Source organism: Rhynchophorus ferrugineus, unplaced genomic scaffold (assembly GCF_030347505.1).
Source record: "Rhynchophorus ferrugineus isolate W39M unplaced genomic scaffold, kcgeb_rfMv2 rfM5, whole genome shotgun sequence".
NCBI classification, from domain to species: Eukaryota; Metazoa; Arthropoda; class Insecta; order Coleoptera; family Curculionidae; genus Rhynchophorus; species Rhynchophorus ferrugineus.
In genome coordinates this window covers 13,279,216-13,296,501 of record NW_027472584.1, presented here as the reverse complement: position 1 = coordinate 13,296,501, position 17,286 = coordinate 13,279,216, and the positions used below count along the sequence as shown (strand labels likewise).

At 29.3% G+C, this 17,286-nt stretch overlaps 3 protein-coding genes and 1 long non-coding RNA gene across 5 annotated transcripts in view; 3 read left to right on the top strand and 1 right to left on the bottom strand.

Moving 5' to 3' along the window:
• Fim (plastin-2 fimbrin) overlaps nt 1–6,474 on the top strand; it is a 42,967-nt gene extending 36,493 nt beyond the window's left edge. Inside the window, exons 3-5 of the mRNA XM_076405146.1 lie at nt 689–1,371; nt 4,669–5,204; nt 5,867–6,474. Coding sequence (XP_076261261.1) covers nt 689–1,371; nt 4,669–5,204; nt 5,867–6,040 — 1,393 coding nt within the window. The 3' untranslated portion in view covers nt 6,041–6,474. The remainder of the gene's footprint in view (nt 1–688; nt 1,372–4,668; nt 5,205–5,866) is intronic.
• Nucleotides 6,475–7,092: 618 nt separating this feature from the next.
• On the top strand, nt 7,093–8,471 carry LOC143197697 (uncharacterized). Of its 2 annotated transcripts, XM_076406326.1 has the most exons (4): nt 7,093–7,437; nt 7,495–7,998; nt 8,055–8,184; nt 8,238–8,471. In XM_076406326.1, exons 1-4 carry the CDS (start codon nt 7,234–7,236, stop codon nt 8,321–8,323), a joined length of 924 nt encoding a protein of 307 aa, XP_076262441.1. In that variant the 5' UTR covers nt 7,093–7,233; the 3' UTR covers nt 8,324–8,471. The 2 variants fall into 2 exon arrangements, with proteins under 2 accessions (XP_076262441.1, XP_076262440.1); XM_076406325.1 differs by having other exon boundaries at nt 7,093–7,998.
• Nucleotides 8,472–8,504: 33 nt separating this feature from the next.
• Nucleotides 8,505–8,951, top strand: LOC143197698 (uncharacterized). The gene is made up of 2 exons (XR_013006060.1): nt 8,505–8,634; nt 8,708–8,951. It is a non-coding gene; the product is annotated as an uncharacterized LOC143197698 (long non-coding RNA).
• Nucleotides 8,952–9,070: 119 nt separating this feature from the next.
• LOC143197696 (uncharacterized) lies at nt 9,071–11,485 on the bottom strand. The gene is made up of 2 exons (XM_076406324.1): nt 11,392–11,485; nt 9,071–11,328 (listed from the first exon to the last, which is right to left on the bottom strand). Exon 2 carries the CDS (start codon nt 11,324–11,326, stop codon nt 10,211–10,213), a length of 1,116 nt encoding a protein of 371 aa, XP_076262439.1. The 5' UTR covers nt 11,327–11,328; nt 11,392–11,485; the 3' UTR covers nt 9,071–10,210.
• Nucleotides 11,486–17,286: the final 5,801 nt, after the last annotated feature.

Below are 17,286 nucleotides of genomic sequence, written 5' to 3'. Positions count from 1 at the left end.
TTTCATTGACTACTTTGAAAAAGGAAGGACCATCAACAGCGACTATGACATAGCGTTATTGGACCGTTTGAAGGACGACTTCACCAAGACAATGCACCGTGTCACAAGTCAGTGAAAATAATGGCAAAAATCCATGAATTGGGCTTCGAATTGCTTTCTCATCCACCGTATTCTCCAGATCTGGCCTCCAGCGGCTATTTCCGGTTCTCAAATTTCAAAAGAATGCTGGCTGGGAAGAAATGTTCGTTGAATGAAAAGGTGATCGCCGAAACCGAGGCCTATTTTGAAGCAAAGGCCAACTCGTACTACAAAAATGGTATCGAAAAGTTGAAGGATCGTCATAATCAGTGTATCACCCTTGAAGGGAACTATGTTGAATAAAAAAAACTAATTTTGCCAAAAAATGTATTTTACTATGGTAGGCCGGGGACTTTTCAATTGACCTTTTACTGTAATAGAAGCAAGCTTAAAATCCAGTGTAATTTCTTGGAAAAAAAGTAGAGGCCACCGATGCACAATGAATTTGATAAATTATTTTAGTCTAAATATGTAAATATTTTATTACATATCATTAAAATTATAATGAAATTTGGTGCATGTTTTTAACTTGTCTGGCATATACTGTTACTAACTACTAATATTATTTAATATTAACTGGTTGATTATATCGATTTTTTTTCATTTTTAGCAAAATTATTAATCATTCTTGCCCGGATACAATCGATGAACGTGTTATAAACAAAGGAAAGTTAACATTGTATACCAAACTGGAAAATTTGACGCTGGCTTTGAACTCTGCCTCTGGTATCGGATGCAATGTTATTAACATTGACGCCCATAGTTTAGAAAAAGGTACTCCGCATTTGGTACTTGGTCTCTTGTGGCAGATCATCCGCATAGGATTATTCAATCAAATTACTCTGGAACATTGCCCTGGATTGACCACTTTGCTTGGCGAAGATGAGAAGATTGATGACTTAATGAAACTGTCGCCAGAAGCTATTTTACTTAGATGGGTGAATTATCATCTAGAACGTGCCGGAACTCATAGGAGAGTTACGAACTTCCAAAGCGATATCACTGACTCTGAAGTCTATACTTACCTGTTGAAGCAAATTGCACCGGCTGATGCCGATGTAAACATGGACGCCTTATCCGAGAGAGATTTACATTCCAGAGCTGAAATTATGCTTCAACAAGCCGCGAAACTGAAATGCAGGTCTTTCGTTACTCCGCAGGATGTTGTCAATGGAGTTTACAAATTGAATTTGGCATTCGTTGCCAATCTATTCAATAATCATCCTAGGTTGGAACAAACCAATGGAGCAATAGAAGGTTATGAAACTATTGAAGAAACAAGAGAAGAAAGAAGTAAGTATCTATTTATTATTTTTATACTTCGTACACCCATTATTATGAAATATATATTAGAATATTATTTATTTTAACCAAGATTATGTGTAAGTTATATTTTGTTGTCGGATTTTTGAAATTTGTTAATTCAATGCTTGTAATAAAAGGCAAAAAATAAATCCTGTCACTAATAGTAAATAATAATAGTTTTGTAAAATAATTCATATAAACCTTATTTATTGGTATCAAGATGTGTGGATATATATTTTTATTAATTTAGAGCATCCTTGTTTAGATAAAGGCTTTTTAAATGGAAATATCAAATAAGTATATGATAAAAGATATATGAAATAAGTATCAGTAATATATTTTAAGTTGTTTGTTTAATGATAAAATCATTGTAATATTAATTAAAATGCCAATATTGATAATTTTATATATCTTTTATTCCCCATTAAATGTTTATATTTAAAAAAACTCCATATTTTTTAAACTTAATACTATAATATATATATATATATATATATATATATATATATATATATATATATATATTGAACTTAGCAATCAAATGAGGGCTGTTTGTACCCCAAAATATAAATTTGTATTTGTCATTCATCCCCTTCTCTACAATGAACTTTTATTGTATGATACATTTTTATAGCATATTTATATTAACCAGGTTTTTAATCATATATCCTAAATACTAAATTCGCAAAATAATTAACATAAAACTCTATGTGGATATAGTTATAATTCAAGGGTTATTTGTATCCTAAAATGTAAAGTTTTTGCCAAAAATCCCCTTATATTTTTTTTAATATACCCTGAAGTTTTGTTGTATGTAATTTATTTTTGTCCAATTTGAACTTAATACATACTTGCCTTTAGCATTCAGATAACTAGAACAAACAAGAATGCCATTAGTCTGTCAATTAAGATAATTTTCATAAATATATTTCCACTTTAGTACTCAGTTATAATATACTACCAATTTGTGCAAAAAAAAATTGTATTGGTTCATCCATGCTTTTCCATCCATGAATTGCTGATAACAGTATATTTCTGCTTCACACTATTTTGTATATGATTTTATGTTGATATATATAATAAACCGGCGAATTCTACATCAAAATATCTTGCAATCATAACCCAAAATGTAATTTTTTTAATTAATAATAATCTAGACGTTTACTATAAAAATGTGTATTTGTTTATCTTAATGGTACAGAAAGAATATCATTAATTTGCAAGGTCACTTTCGTTAAACTCTTGCCATATTAGCATAGTTAAAGGAAAAATACTATTTATAATAAAGTAAAAAATTTAGCATATAACAGGTCAATTGAAAAGTCCCCGGCCTGACACATAGGTGGCGCTACTAGAACTAAATCCACATGTTGTTTAGTTAGCCCTAACACCCAAAAGATGCGTGTGTAAATTTGACAGCTGTCGCATCATTAGTTTGTGAATTATAGCATTTTCAGTAAAGCAACTTTTGTTATTGTGAAAAAATGGATAAAAAGGAATTTCGCGTGTTGATAAAATATTGCTTTTTAAAGGGAAAAAATACAGTTGAAGCAAAAACTTGTCTTAATGCCGAGTTTCTGGACACTGCACCAGGAAAATCAACCATCAAGGATTGGTATGCTAAGTTTAGACGTGGTGAAATGAGCACCGAAGACGGTGAACGCAGTGGACGCCCAAAAGAGGTTGTTACCGACAAAAACATTAAAAAAATTCACAAAATGATTTTGAATGTCCGTAAATTGATATCGAATGAAATAGCAGACACTCTAAAGATATGAACTAAACGTGTACATCATTTCATTCACAAATATTTCGGTATGAGAAAGCCCTGTGCAAAGTGGGTGCCGCGAGAGCTCACTTGTGACCAAAAACAACGACGAGTTGATGATTCGGAGCAGTGTTTGAAGATGATCAAGCGTAATAAACGCGAGTTTTTGCGTCGATATGTGACAATGGATGAAACACGGCTCCATCATTTCACTCCAAAGTCCAAGTCCAATTCAAAGTCATCCTAGTGGACTGCACACGATAAACCCGCTCCAAAGCGTGGAAAAACGCAACAGTCGGCTGGTAAGGTCTGTATTTTGGGATGCGCATGTAATAATTTTCATTGACTACCTTGAATAAGGAAGGACCATTATTATTATTATTTTACTATGGTAGGCCGGGCACTTTTCACTATATCGCATTTTGAACAATTACTTATGAAGATGAACTGCGACTAAATTATGTATGTTTTCAATTAAAATTAAAACATCTATAAAGTGTAGTATATTATCAGTGCACCTTTTGATAATGTCTAGTAGTTTTTCATAATGTTTAGTTTAATGAAGTTATACGTTAATTTATAAATCATTATTTAAGTATGTATATGGAATTTTGATAATTAAATGATGAAAACATTGTATTTTTATCGAAACATTTATAACGATCCAAAACCGCATTTATTTATTTGCTGTTCTAATTAGAGAGGAGGGAGGATCACGTTTTTCGGAATGTCAATAAAGGAACGGTATTTCTGTACACTCCCTAGGCTTTTACTATGAAATTTCCGACATTATTTCCGCAAATAGGTATCTCACAAAAATGTTCCTACTTAAAACCACATCGATATACCATTTCCTGTCATGTGCTCAATACTTTCTTGTTATTTAAATGCACTTATCTGAAACTCACGCCTTTTTCATTATTATTAATTATTTATCTATATTATTGAAGTATCATAACGGGGTGTTTCTACAGGCAAAGTACTTGATTTTTTTAAAGAAAAATATGATAATTTTATCTCCGTGTTCAAACGCCTTTTATAAAGCCGAATGAATTGTGTGAATTCCAATTATGTATATTAATATTTTTTTCTGAGATAAAGTTAATGTAATACAATTTCTAGGAAATTAAAATGAAATGTAGCATGATAAATATATTGCCTGATAAAGCAAAACATCTTTGAATATCTAAATTCGTTTACACAATTGAAATGGTACTTTAAGTTAAAGTAAATTTTCTAATAACTAACAATATAGATTTTATAGAATTGACATGGTTATGGATATTTTAAATGCTCACTATTGATATTATTATTATTATAACTTTTTACTTATTAATTATAATTATAATTATTTTCATAATGATACCTTGAATAAGCTTTACTTCTGAGCCATATAAGTTATATAATATAACAGTTCAATTTTGTTGTACACATTATATGATTAATAATATAAGAAGCCAATAAGACTTGATAAAAGAATTATTATTTTGGAAAACATATATATTTTTTTATTTCAGCTTACAGAAATTGGATCAATTCAATGGGTGTTTCCCCACATGTCAATTGGCTTTATTCTGACTTAGCTGATGGCCTTATTGTCTTCCAACTATATGATATAATAAAACCAGGTGTTGTTAGCTGGACCAGGGTTCACCGTAAGTTTACCAATGAACGCAAAAAGTTTATGGAGAAGTTAGAAAATTGTAATTATGCCGTTGAGCTTGGCAGACAAATTAAATTCTCTTTGGTTGGTATTGGCGGACAAGATATAAATGAAGGCAATGTGACTTTAACATTGGCTCTCATCTGGCAACTAATGAGAGCATATACTTTGTCAATATTATCTCAGCTTCATGAATCAGGAAGCCCTATAGTTGAAAAAGAAATTGTTAATTGGGTAAATGCTAAATTAGCAGGTGCAGGCAAAAAATCATCTATTAGAAGCTTCCAAGATCCTACAATAGCTGATGGTAAAGTTGTTATTGATCTTATTGATGCTATAAAACCTGGTGCTATCAATTATGATCTGGTCAAAACAGGAGGGACCGAAGATGTAAGTATATATATACACATACATACATATATATATATATATATATATATATATATATATATATATATATATATATATATATATATATATATATATATATATATATATATATATATATAAATTTTATTGATTGCTATAATTTAGAATATGTTTGTAAAAAATTTATCATAACATCATATCTATTTTCTGTTATCAGATAATAAATATACTTCAATTAATTACGCATGAAAGAAATACTTTTCTAGTGGAATAAACTGTTTTAATTAAGTATTTTTAAAGTATTATATTTTTTAGTTTTGTTCATGTTAAAAATTATTACTAACCTCTAGCGATGATTGATTCTATATATGACACAAGAAGACCTGTAAAATAAAGCATTGGTTACACATGTATTAATATTTTTTTAACAAAGTAGTTTTTTTTTTACTTTTCATGCACAGGTTTCAGTTTTCTAATTTAAATATGAATAAAAAATAAATCATAATCTCTTAACATTATCCAATCTTGATTAAAATGTGCGCCTTTGTCATAACTCTGTTCAAGTAACAACCAAAAAAAACATTATTATAAACAAAGATGAAACATTATTCCATATATTTAATATGTTATATTTTATAAAAAATTTTGTAGAATTTGGCACATTTATATTTTTTTTGTTTTAGGATAATTTAGCTAACGCAAAATATGCCATATCTATGTCGCGTAAGGCAGGTGCAAGAGTTTACGCACTTCCTGAAGATATTACAGAAGTTAAACCCAAAATGATTATGACCGTGTTTGCTTGTTTGATGGCACTCGATTACATACCAAACATGGACAGCGCCAATAGACAATAACTTAAATAATAATCCTTTTGTATTTAAACACTGATTTTTATATGTTCTACTAAATAGATTTTTATATAATGACATTCCAAAAAAATATTTGTTACTAGTCCTTGGAAAGTATTAGATAACATTTTTTTATTACATTCCTTGTTCTTTGGGTAATAGTGCAATAAAATCAATTTTTTGGAAATTTATGATTAAATACATGGTTTGTATGAGAGTTGAATTCGCTGTAATTCCCATTTTTAACTTATATTTATCTACTATTAATTTAATAATTTTCATTGACTACTGGCTCTATAATACCAATCAAGTGCCATGTACATCATAAGATTGTAAAATATATCTATTACTTTATACTTTGTATAAATTTATAACCTTTTTTATGTACATCATTTTGCTTTTGAAATTTTGCTTTTTTTTAAATAAAAACGTGATTTTTCTATTGTTGTTTTTATTGTAGTGATTAGATCTATTTTACTAATTTGCACTTTTAGTAATAAAATAAAATGGTATTAAAAGTGCAGTAATTCTTTTGTACAACATGATATCAAGGTATTTTTATTACTGCTAATTTATTAAATTAGAAAAAGTTGTTCAATAACTATAAGGTGAATTAATATAAATTAAATAACCTTATTTATACATAGTACTCTTATTGAATTTTTTTAAAAATCTTTAACTATGTTACCTTACTAAATAATTAATTTAAGCATTGCAAGCATTCCTTATTAAAATATAAAATACAGGGATATAAAACTATATATGTTCCTTATTTAGTAATGATGAATTTAAATATGAGTCCTCATTAAGACAAAATGGTTATTAGTCACTCAAACTCACTATATGTCACTATAAAGACTCTCAATATAAGCCTCAATTCAAATACATTCATCAAAATATTTATCTATGTTTAATGGTTAATAATTAACCAGTATTAAATATTAAAGGAATTTTTTATTAATACATTTTTGTTACTTACTTTTTTTATAAAACCAAGTTACGTAAATAAATACTCTTTACTTTCTATTTTCTATCCGATCTAACAAGTTTAGATCTGTTCCAAATTGAAATGCATCAGGTGGAAATAAAGGGATATCTTATAAATTAAACAGTTCATTGGTTACAACCATCTGGTCTTGCTGATAACTTTAAATTGGTCCAGAATTTATTTGTAGGGGACGTTTTCATGTCAGTTCAGCATGGGCAAGGCAGCGGAAAGGTTCAAAACAATTTTTCTCAAATTTGAGAATTCAGATATTTCTATTTCTGAACTTAGTAAACTTGACATTGTTCGTAATATTCGTAAACCCCGGAATAGACCATTGAAATGGCTATTGTATGTTTTAATTGTCATATTTTTCTACGTGATTGTTAAAAATATTGAAATATTTAATAACAGAAAGGTAAGGACCCTTATTTTATATATTTTAATCATGACATTGTGTTTTTTATGGCTGCAGTGTCTTGTTCAAATGCCCCGTGATGCTTCTAAGTTATTTAGAGAACCGGAATATTGTGACATTTGCGAGACTGTTGATAAAGTGGATAAAATTTCGAATGTTTCACCATCATATTTTTTAGAAGAGTATATAAAACCAGTACGACCAGTCGTTGTAACTGACGGAGCATTAAATTGGCGGGCGAGAAGCATTTTTAATTTCAACTTCTTTAAGAAACTGTTTACTAAAATTGAAATTAACCGTAGTGAAAACACTGGGTGCCAGTTTTTTCCATATAAAACAGAATTTCAATCATTGGAAGAAGTTTTTGGTATGAACGATGCAAGGGCTATGCTAAAGCCAGGAGAAAAACCTTGGTATATTGGTTGGAACAATTGTAATGATGATGCAGGGAAATACTTGAAACAGTTTTATCAGAAACCATATTTTTTATCGAATATGACGGAAAATATAGCTTTAAGTTGGATTTTCATGGGAGGCCCTGGTCACGGTGCTCATATGCACGTAAGTTATTGTTTTATTTCTGGTTATGTTTATTTCTTTTATTAAAATTCGTTTAGGTTGACAACGTTCATTACCCCTCATGGCAAGCCCAACTTAGTGGAAGAAAATTGTGGCGATTAGCTCCACCGCCTGAATGTTATTATAAATGCAAAGAATTGGATGTTGTTGTAGAAACAGGGGAGATTAGTAAGTTTATATGTTGCTTACAAAAATAAGAATTAATGCTCCTGTTATTTTAGTCGTATTGGATACAAACAGATGGTATCATCAAACTAATGTGCTTCCTGGAGAATTGAGCATTACTATTGGCTCAGAATTTGATTAATAATATTTATGTCTAATTGTAGTGTTGGTATTTGTAATGCGGTAAAATATATTTTGATGGTGTTGCAATTTGTGTATTTTTTACATTTGTTATAAGCTAAATCGTTTAGTTAATAATATAAAATTCAAACAAAACGTTCCTTTTTACAATCAACACTCTCAATTTATATAATATATAATTTATTTAAATTATCTTTCTCTTAAAACTTAGATGTTTTGTAGGGCTTTGCAATAAGGATGCATTTATGTTGTTTTGGCGGCGCCTGTTTAACCTGTTGTTTATTATTCAATAAGTGATGCGAACATATCATCGTAAGTTACACAACTGTTGAGCACATAATCTACTTGATAAATCACGAAAAATTTATATGGTTGTCCCTTGCAGATTGATTGATGATTTAGTTTGAGATTTTCTTGAGAAATTGTTGGTGGAAAGTTGCATGTTTATAGTAATAAGATGCAATTTGATGACCCTCTTGAGTTCAGCAAATACCCAGGCCATCCATTCAAATGAATAGACAACTCGGATCCGTGCCACAACGAACATTTTATGGATGTTATATTACATGTATAATGGCATAAATAGGACTTTCAAATAAAAAATTATTTCATTAATGCTTGATACATAACTTGTTTCATTATATTTTCACATCAACCAGTCTTATTGAAAAACTTTGTATTTAGCTTAGATGTCGAGTGACACTAGCTTAACGTACTCAAATATACTTTGTAATGAAAATGACTATTATAATATTGACAAATCAAATAGTTTATTCATTTTATTATTTACCACTCTATGAAAGGCACATCACTTAAATATTTACCATAATTTCAGTACTTGATTCCTTATTTTTATTTAACTTGATAAATGTAAAGCCATAATGTTATGTTTATTATAGAACAGTAAGAAATATTTTGTATACAATAATAATTTAATCAGTATATAAAGTAAATTAATTATATACTATATAAATTATTTTGCTTGAGATAATATTACTAATGTGATAAATATACATTATGCTATAAATAAGAATAAAATAAATTTCATTACTAGTTGATACTATAAAGATATGCTATAGTTGGATAGGGATGAACAATTCTAAATATAATAGGCAGTAGAATGTATTGTGTTCATTTGTCTATTTAAGTATTGTACATAAAGAATATTTTTGACCAAATAAAAATAACTTTCATTATTTGTTTATATTCTTTGTTATTATTTAATAATATATCCCATCATTGGGAACAACTCAATATATAAAAAAACAAAGAAAACATATTAAATAAACCTGGTATACAGTATAAAGATGGAAAAAAGCAACCTTAAGAATCATAAAGAATTAAGATAATATTTTAAAATAGGTAATTCTATGGGTAATAATCTAAATATTATACTCAAAGGTATTAGTTTTATATAAAAATATAGATTTTCATTTGTTCTATAAATGAAATAATTAAAATTATTAAATAATTGACAAGTAAATGATATTTATGCAGTTCAAAAATCAATAACTTGATTTTTAATAACATAAGTTATGTTAAATAATGCAGGATATGACTCTATAGGTATATATGCTTTTTATCAAAACTAATTAATTTTGAGGGCCATAACCCTTTCAGTAGTATGAGTATCCACATATTTTTTTCCTAGAGAATCATACAGATATACCAGAATTAGATAATTTTTTAATATATAATTCTGGCATAATTAAGAAGTGTTATTACATTTCAAAATATATACATTGATGTCTAATCAAAATAAATATATTATACCAAGTCAAATAAATTATATTTTTAATTAATATTTACTGTGTTAAGAACACATATGCTTTTATTACCAAAATTAGCATAAAAACCCTTTTTATCGTTACACCTGCTATCATCTTTTCTATTCAAGCGGCTCAACAATATCTACACTTGGCAAATTCCATTTGTATTTCTCTGAAAGCAGTTGATACACTTCAGGAGATGATCTATGTATTGTTGTAAAAAATTCAACATCATCATCACTTAGTTCATTCTTTTCCCCTAACAATAAGCTAACAACAGTGAGTAAAGTGGGTGGTACTTGTTCTTCTAGTATATTCAATATAGTTTTCATATTTGGTTTTGTGTCATAAATTCGCTGCTTCATTAACATTCTTTTAATTGAAGCTATTTCTCTACTATGTTGCTTAATTTTCTTCAGGTAACTTTTAGTAACCAACGTTTTTTGAGGTACCTGTGTTTGTTTAACCGTTGCTGTGTTAGGTTTTTTCTCTTCATTATCTGATGCTATTTCAAATCGATGTGAATCATTACTATCATAAAATAAAAGATCTACATTACATGGATTCTCAGTTTGTTGTGATGCATCATTTGATTCAATAACATCCTCTTTTACTTCATTTTTTTGCTTATCTACTTGCTTTGACGTTCCAGGCAGACCTGACGGAGTATTAACATTTCCTAGGTCAGTTTCTGATGAAATACTATAGTTGCCCATGGGTTTAGAACGATTAGAAAATGTTTTAGGTAGTTTTGTTGGTGAATTTTGAATATTTGTTGGAACAAGAACACCATTTTTAATTATGTATGATTCAATTTTGGGTGAAACTGTAAACATATTATCTGTATCTAAAATAAAAACAGTCCCATCATCATTGGCAGGCACTACTTTAACATCATTATATTGGTTGGATGGTAAATAAATTGGTGCTTCAGTTTCCATGGATGATATTGATACACCAGAATCCTTATCTTCTACATCTATAGTTGGTACTGCTCCAGGTAATAGTCTCTTTCTTTGGCTGTTAAGAAACCATTTGGTCTCAAAATGAAGTTCACATACTATTTTATTTCTCAGTTGATCTTCTTCCAATTCATAGAATGAAGGCTTACACGCATTTTCGATCCATTGTATACATCGTTCTCTGTATTTAACAGGGTAATGAAAGAAGTGCAGATTTTCAGTAGTTTTTGTTGTGTTTGTGCAATTTTTATAAGAACAACGACAACCTACCATATCTACAAACATACATAAGATTTTTTATAACATGCCGTTTATTAAATATTTTACTATATGCTTACTTGATAATATAACATAGATTTTTGGTTATTATTTTATTAACAAACCGCTTGATGAGCTTGTTTAACTGTTTGGTTTTGTTTGACAAATGAAAACTAGGGATGCCGAAATAATATCGTTTGATATCGCTCGATATATCGAGACTATTGGCCGATATATCGATACATCGATATTCTTGTTGAATCATATTTTTGTATATTATAAAAAGTTTTCTTTTAACATTAAAAAAAATTTTAATATTATTAGATAATTAAAATTAATTTTTTAGTATTTAATTTCAAAAGTGTATTAAAAATATGACCACAAACACAGCCACATAAATGTTTTAATATAGCAATATTTTTTTATGCCGATTCGTTATTTTTTTTACGTATCGATATTTTTTATTTTTTTAATTTTTCCTGACTGTTGTAAAAAATATCGATTTTCTCGTATATATCAATATATCGATATTTTTTTTCGCAGACAACATCACTTTGTTCTTCTTTCTATTTATTTGGCAAATACATTTGGTAAAAACATATAAATAAATAGATAGATTTTGTTGTTTATTTATAATATATTTCTAGATTATTAACATTAGTTAATATCGGTCGGTAGTTAGAATAAGTTTAGTAATAAATATTTATATATTAGTATAGGCAATATGTAATACAGCATATGGAGTAGTTTGCCATCTATTGATAGTCGCGGTAAATATATAGTTAAATTTAAAATAAGTAATGTATTTAAAATAGAACCTGAAATGTTTAATTTATAAATAGTCATTACACTAATTACCGGATATTTCTGATATTTGCTACCATTAGCTAATATGCAATGTAAATAAAGAACTTACGTTAATACTTTATATAGTGCAAAGTGTTACAATCTGATTTTATAAAATTTTTATCTATATTTCATTAATGATAAGCACTATTATAGTTTACGTATCCCACACAGTCCGGGATTATCCAGATACAGAAGTGACGCCCCCTAAGCCTGAGTCTTCTAATTGTATTTTAACGCATTTTTTATAATTTTTTACGATAACTATATATATATATATATATATATATATATATATATATATATATATATATATATATATTTTAAAGTCTCCTTTTCCCCATTATGGGTTGTTTATCTGGATTAGGCCTAAAGTTTAACGTGGGCTTCGAACCACGGTCCTCATCATTAAGCGCCTACCGACTTGCCAGTGACCCACTTTAGAAATCATATCTTCCGGTCTTACCCAGCCTGGTTACTGGCGCGACTGGGATCATTTTCCTCGTCGGATTTTACACTCTTGTTTAAGACAATCACAAATTTTAAACAATCATAAACATAAATTTACGACCATGCCCCAGCAGGATTCGAACCCGCGGCTATCGCAACAGTAGGAGGACTGTCCCATCGCCTTTACCACTGCGCCACCAAGCCGGCTATGCGGGTATTTTGAATTTACCGCTATTTCATGTTTTCATGTGTTTTTCCAACTAGTAATATCTATGATTCGTCAGCGTATTCCTTAATTAAAAAAAATCTGTGGGCTCTTGACTAGTAGAATTTTGAATGTTTTGATCGCGTTCATTTTATTTATAATATATTATATTAATTATGATGAAGTATTTAATATTTGAAAGGTTTCTGACGAGATTGTAGTGAAACCATTACCAAAAATTGAATTGGTTTATGAGGAATTATAGGCATGTTCTTTCGCCAGATTTAGCTCCGTGTGATTTCTGGCGCTTATCATATTCTAAAAAATGCAGTCGTGATTTTTATTAAAGGGGTATTCTAGTCTAGAAATTTGAACAAATCGATTATTTTTGGAGATCCATTTTGGAGACCATCTATATAGACTCGTCCCGAACGGTTTGAACAATAGACGATAGGGATCCTCCTCCTGTCTACTTGCGATTGTGTTCCTTCGTAAAACTTTTCGTACTCTAAATATATATAACTTAGAGAATTTGGGATACTTAGAGAAATTAAATGATTAAGTCATAAATACATTCTCTTGGAGCTATTTTTTAGCGATTCGTCCGCATCGAGATTATACTGAACACGCGAAAAACACAATTTTGTTGACTTTTTATCACAATAGATCCACAACACGTGTATTGACCACCTGGATCGGAGTGCTGGTGTAAATGAGAAAGTGCTGCAAATGAACATACGTTAGATGAATTTGATCACGAAAACCTTCCTCTGTGTGACGAAGTATTAAAAGTTGTCAAGTTGTTTTACGAGAGTTTATCGTCTAGAGATCTTACTTTGATGTTTCGCTTTAGAAACCCAAAATAATAATCTCTGAATTCAATGATATGGACTTGTGTCCCTAAATATATACACGCTATAACTCACACGACTTAAATTGTAACTTTTATAGCAGTTTGTATTTTTAATGAATATTTAATTCCCATTATGAAAATGAATGGAATAATGGAATAACAATTCTAAGGAGGCCAATACTGCTCGTTTGAAAGAAATATGTTCGGAAAATGTTTTATTTAAAAGAAATAATTGAGAAAGAGACAATATATGGGGCAGGAATTGCAGATTGAAAAAATGTAAGTTTAAAGTATAATTATGTAGGCTTAGTTTGAGCATAACTGTATCCGAAACTACTTTTTTTGGGATAGTTGGGAAAATTTACTCTATTATTATATCTCAAGTTCTACTGAGCCGATTTACTAAATCTCGATATATCGATATTTGTTGAAAATAATATCGATACTTTTCTCCCCATATTTCGATATATCGATATTTGTTTGTGCCAATATTTTTCGATGTTTTTTCAAAGAAGTATCGATAGTTGTAAATGAGAGTATCGAACTTTTGTTTTGGGATTAAGAGAATTTTGTGTGGAAAAGTAGTGCTGGAGCAGAAAATGTTTCAAAAATAGTATATGTATAAAGATAAAGATAAGTATAAGATATAAGTATCGAACTTCTGTTTTGAGATTTCTCCCCCCCGAATTCTAACTGAATTGTGCGTGTATATATCGATATATTTCCTAAAAATATCAAAATCGATATTTTTCTCAGCGGCCGACATCCGTAACGAGCGCCCGTCATTTATTTTGGGACCCCTTAAATTTCATCAACTTGTATCATTTTTGATTTTTAATTTTGCACTACTTTATATATATATATTTAGGTATTAGTGAACGTCTAGTAAAAATATTGTTTTTTGATGCATTTGAAATAATACTTAACATTCATGTTAAAACTATACTTCGTTTGTTTAGGCTTTAAGTTCGATAATCGTGTTATAAGATATTGGAAATGCTGCCCTGCTCTGATCTAAAATCATTTGATATTAAACATCCACAAAACATTATTGTACTACTAAGGACATATATATCTATTTCACGAATAGTGAACCACAGATAATTGACAAGTTTGTGTTAAGAGAATAGGGTAAATTAATTTACATTAAATTAGTTGCATTACAAGTAACTAGAAGTTACATGTTCTTGGAAAAAGCAATAAAGATTTAAACATATTTGAAGCTTTAGTTTCAATTCAATCCAAACGAATGTGCGAAAATTCGACGATTCATCTAGACACGCCAAAGGAAGTCCAAAGTTTTTGCCCTCGTTAGCCCTTTGACTTTTTACATGATTTGAAAAAAGACCATAGTTTCGCGTTATATATATATATATATATATATATATATATATATATATATATATATATATATATATAATTATTCCATATTATTAAAAAACAAAAGGTCAAACAGAATATATTTAAATTGTCCACTTTTTTAAATAGACATATTTAATGGAAAAAGACGGAAATATCTTATACAAATGTTACTTTTCTAGTTTTGCTTTTGAAAATTTTTAAATTAAATTCATTAATAGTATTTTCAGTATCTAGCTATTTTGTAAAGTCATATTCTATAAAAATATTAGGGAGCTTGGTCGTAATTCTTAAATAATTTTAATTTATAGAATTATCATAATGTAATTAAGTGTTTCTATTACACTCGATATCATATTTTTATTTTTTTATAATTTTACAAAAAAGTTCCGTTCCATCTATGATTTTTTCGATATATGTTGGTTATGGCTCAATCAGAGGATAATGGCTCTACGTTAATCTTTAATTAACAGATGAAATATTAATGCCTAGTACTGCAAAGAAACAATTAACTTTCTTTTAATTCTAGGTTTTCATTTGGGTGATCTTCATTTTCTTAGAAAAATTGTTTTTTAAAACTTTTCGTGGTCTTACAATTTCTGAATATATGAATATTTTTTTATAACATCTTTATTAGATACGCTTAGTACAATCTTAATTTATAATTAATTTATTACTACTTTTCCTACGTACTTGGGTTAATTAACAAGCAAGACGAGTGCGAGAAAATACATCAGTATGTATTCCTCAATTATAAAATTATAATTATTTATTAATTATTAACTTATAGCTATAGTTTACACTAAATGTATATACTTTATATAAGTTCGTATAGTTTTGTTCGCTTCAATCTCCTGACAACCTGCGCGCTATCCAGCAGTTGTATTGCTTCCACGTTAGTATGATTTAGTAATCTTCTTTCGTGTTTCAAGGCGAAATCTTGGATAACTTCGCAAATCCATTTGATTTCCAGGTCATCGTGCAGTTCTTCATTGGTTACATAGCGATAGGTATTGGTAATCAATCGAAGAACCTTGTTTTGACAGCGTTGTATGACTAGTTGATTTGAATTTTTTGTGCAACCCCATATTTGCACCCCATACGTCCAAATTGACTTTATAATTGTATTATAGATCAACCTCTTTGATTTTAGATCAAGTTGGGAGTATCTTCCGACTAACCAGTACAGTTGTTTTATTTTGGTTCTGATGTGTTTTGCTTTTTGTCTAACGTGATGCTTCCAATTTAATCTACCGTCAAGATGGATTCCAAGGTATTTAGATGATTTGGCTTGATTTAATAAGTTTTTATTATTTCGCTTGAATGCAAAATTAACGTGGACAGATTTGGAGCTATTACGTCGAATTTTCCAATCTTTCGTCCATTTATAGATTTTGTTAACTGCCACTTGCACTTTTTCTATTGCCCTAGGCAGAGATATATCTTTTGCCATAATAATTGTGTCGGCAGCAAAGGTTTCAAGAAGTGTTTCTTTTGTTGTTGGAATGTCAGCAGTGTGGAGCAGATACAGGAGAGGTCCTAAGACGCTACCTTGTGGAACTCCAGTCGAGATATTTCTAAATGTCGAGAACGCCATTTCGTGCGATACTCTAAATTTTCTTCCGATTAAATATGACTCCAGAAATTGACAATAGTTACGCGGTAACAATTTGCTCATCTTACAGTTTAATCGCAAATGCCAAACCCGATCAAAAGCTTGTGAGACTCCCAGGAATATTTCAGAGCAGTATTTCCTTTCCTCAAACGCTCTTTCAATAGCCGCAGTTACTCTGTGCACTTGATCGATTGTTGAATGGCGATTTCGAAAACCAAACTGGAAATCTGGTATTGTTACCAAACGTTTAACACGTTTAAATATCAGTTTCTCAAATAGCTTTGATGTTGTAGGTAGTAGTGAAATAGGCCTGTAAGATTTGACTTGTTCTGCAGGTTTGTTAGGTATATATGAATATCGCATTTATTTCCAAGCAAGATGGTAATTATTTGGCATTTACTACTATATTATTAACCCTTTATATGAACGACATTCAGATTGTTCAAACTTTCTTTAGCATGTGAAATATTTTTCTATCTATTTTTGTTTGCAGAATCTTGGTAAAAATATCAACTTTACTAAGTATTTTGTTCCGCAAGACTCATAATTTTTGATTTTTATAACAGCAATAGCTAAATGATTTGTACTGTTATCGAAATTTGTTTCAGCCAAATTTCGTAAAGAGCATCGTAAATTTCACTGAACTG

Bases quoted from the DNA above. Each gene is read 5' to 3' on its own strand.
- LOC143197697 (XM_076406325.1), top strand. From the start codon at position 7,234: ATGGGCAAGGCAGCGGAAAGGTTCAAAACAATTTTTCTCAAATTTGAG. The intron at 7,999-8,054 runs GTAAGTTATTGT...AAATTCGTTTAG, and splicing joins GTCACGGTGCTCATATGCAC to GTTGACAACGTTCATTACCC. The intron at 8,185-8,237 runs GTAAGTTTATAT...CTGTTATTTTAG, and splicing joins TGTAGAAACAGGGGAGATTA to TCGTATTGGATACAAACAGA.
- LOC143197696 (XM_076406324.1), bottom strand. From the start codon at position 11,326: ATGGTAGGTTGTCGTTGTTCTTATAAAAATTGCACAAACACAACAAAA.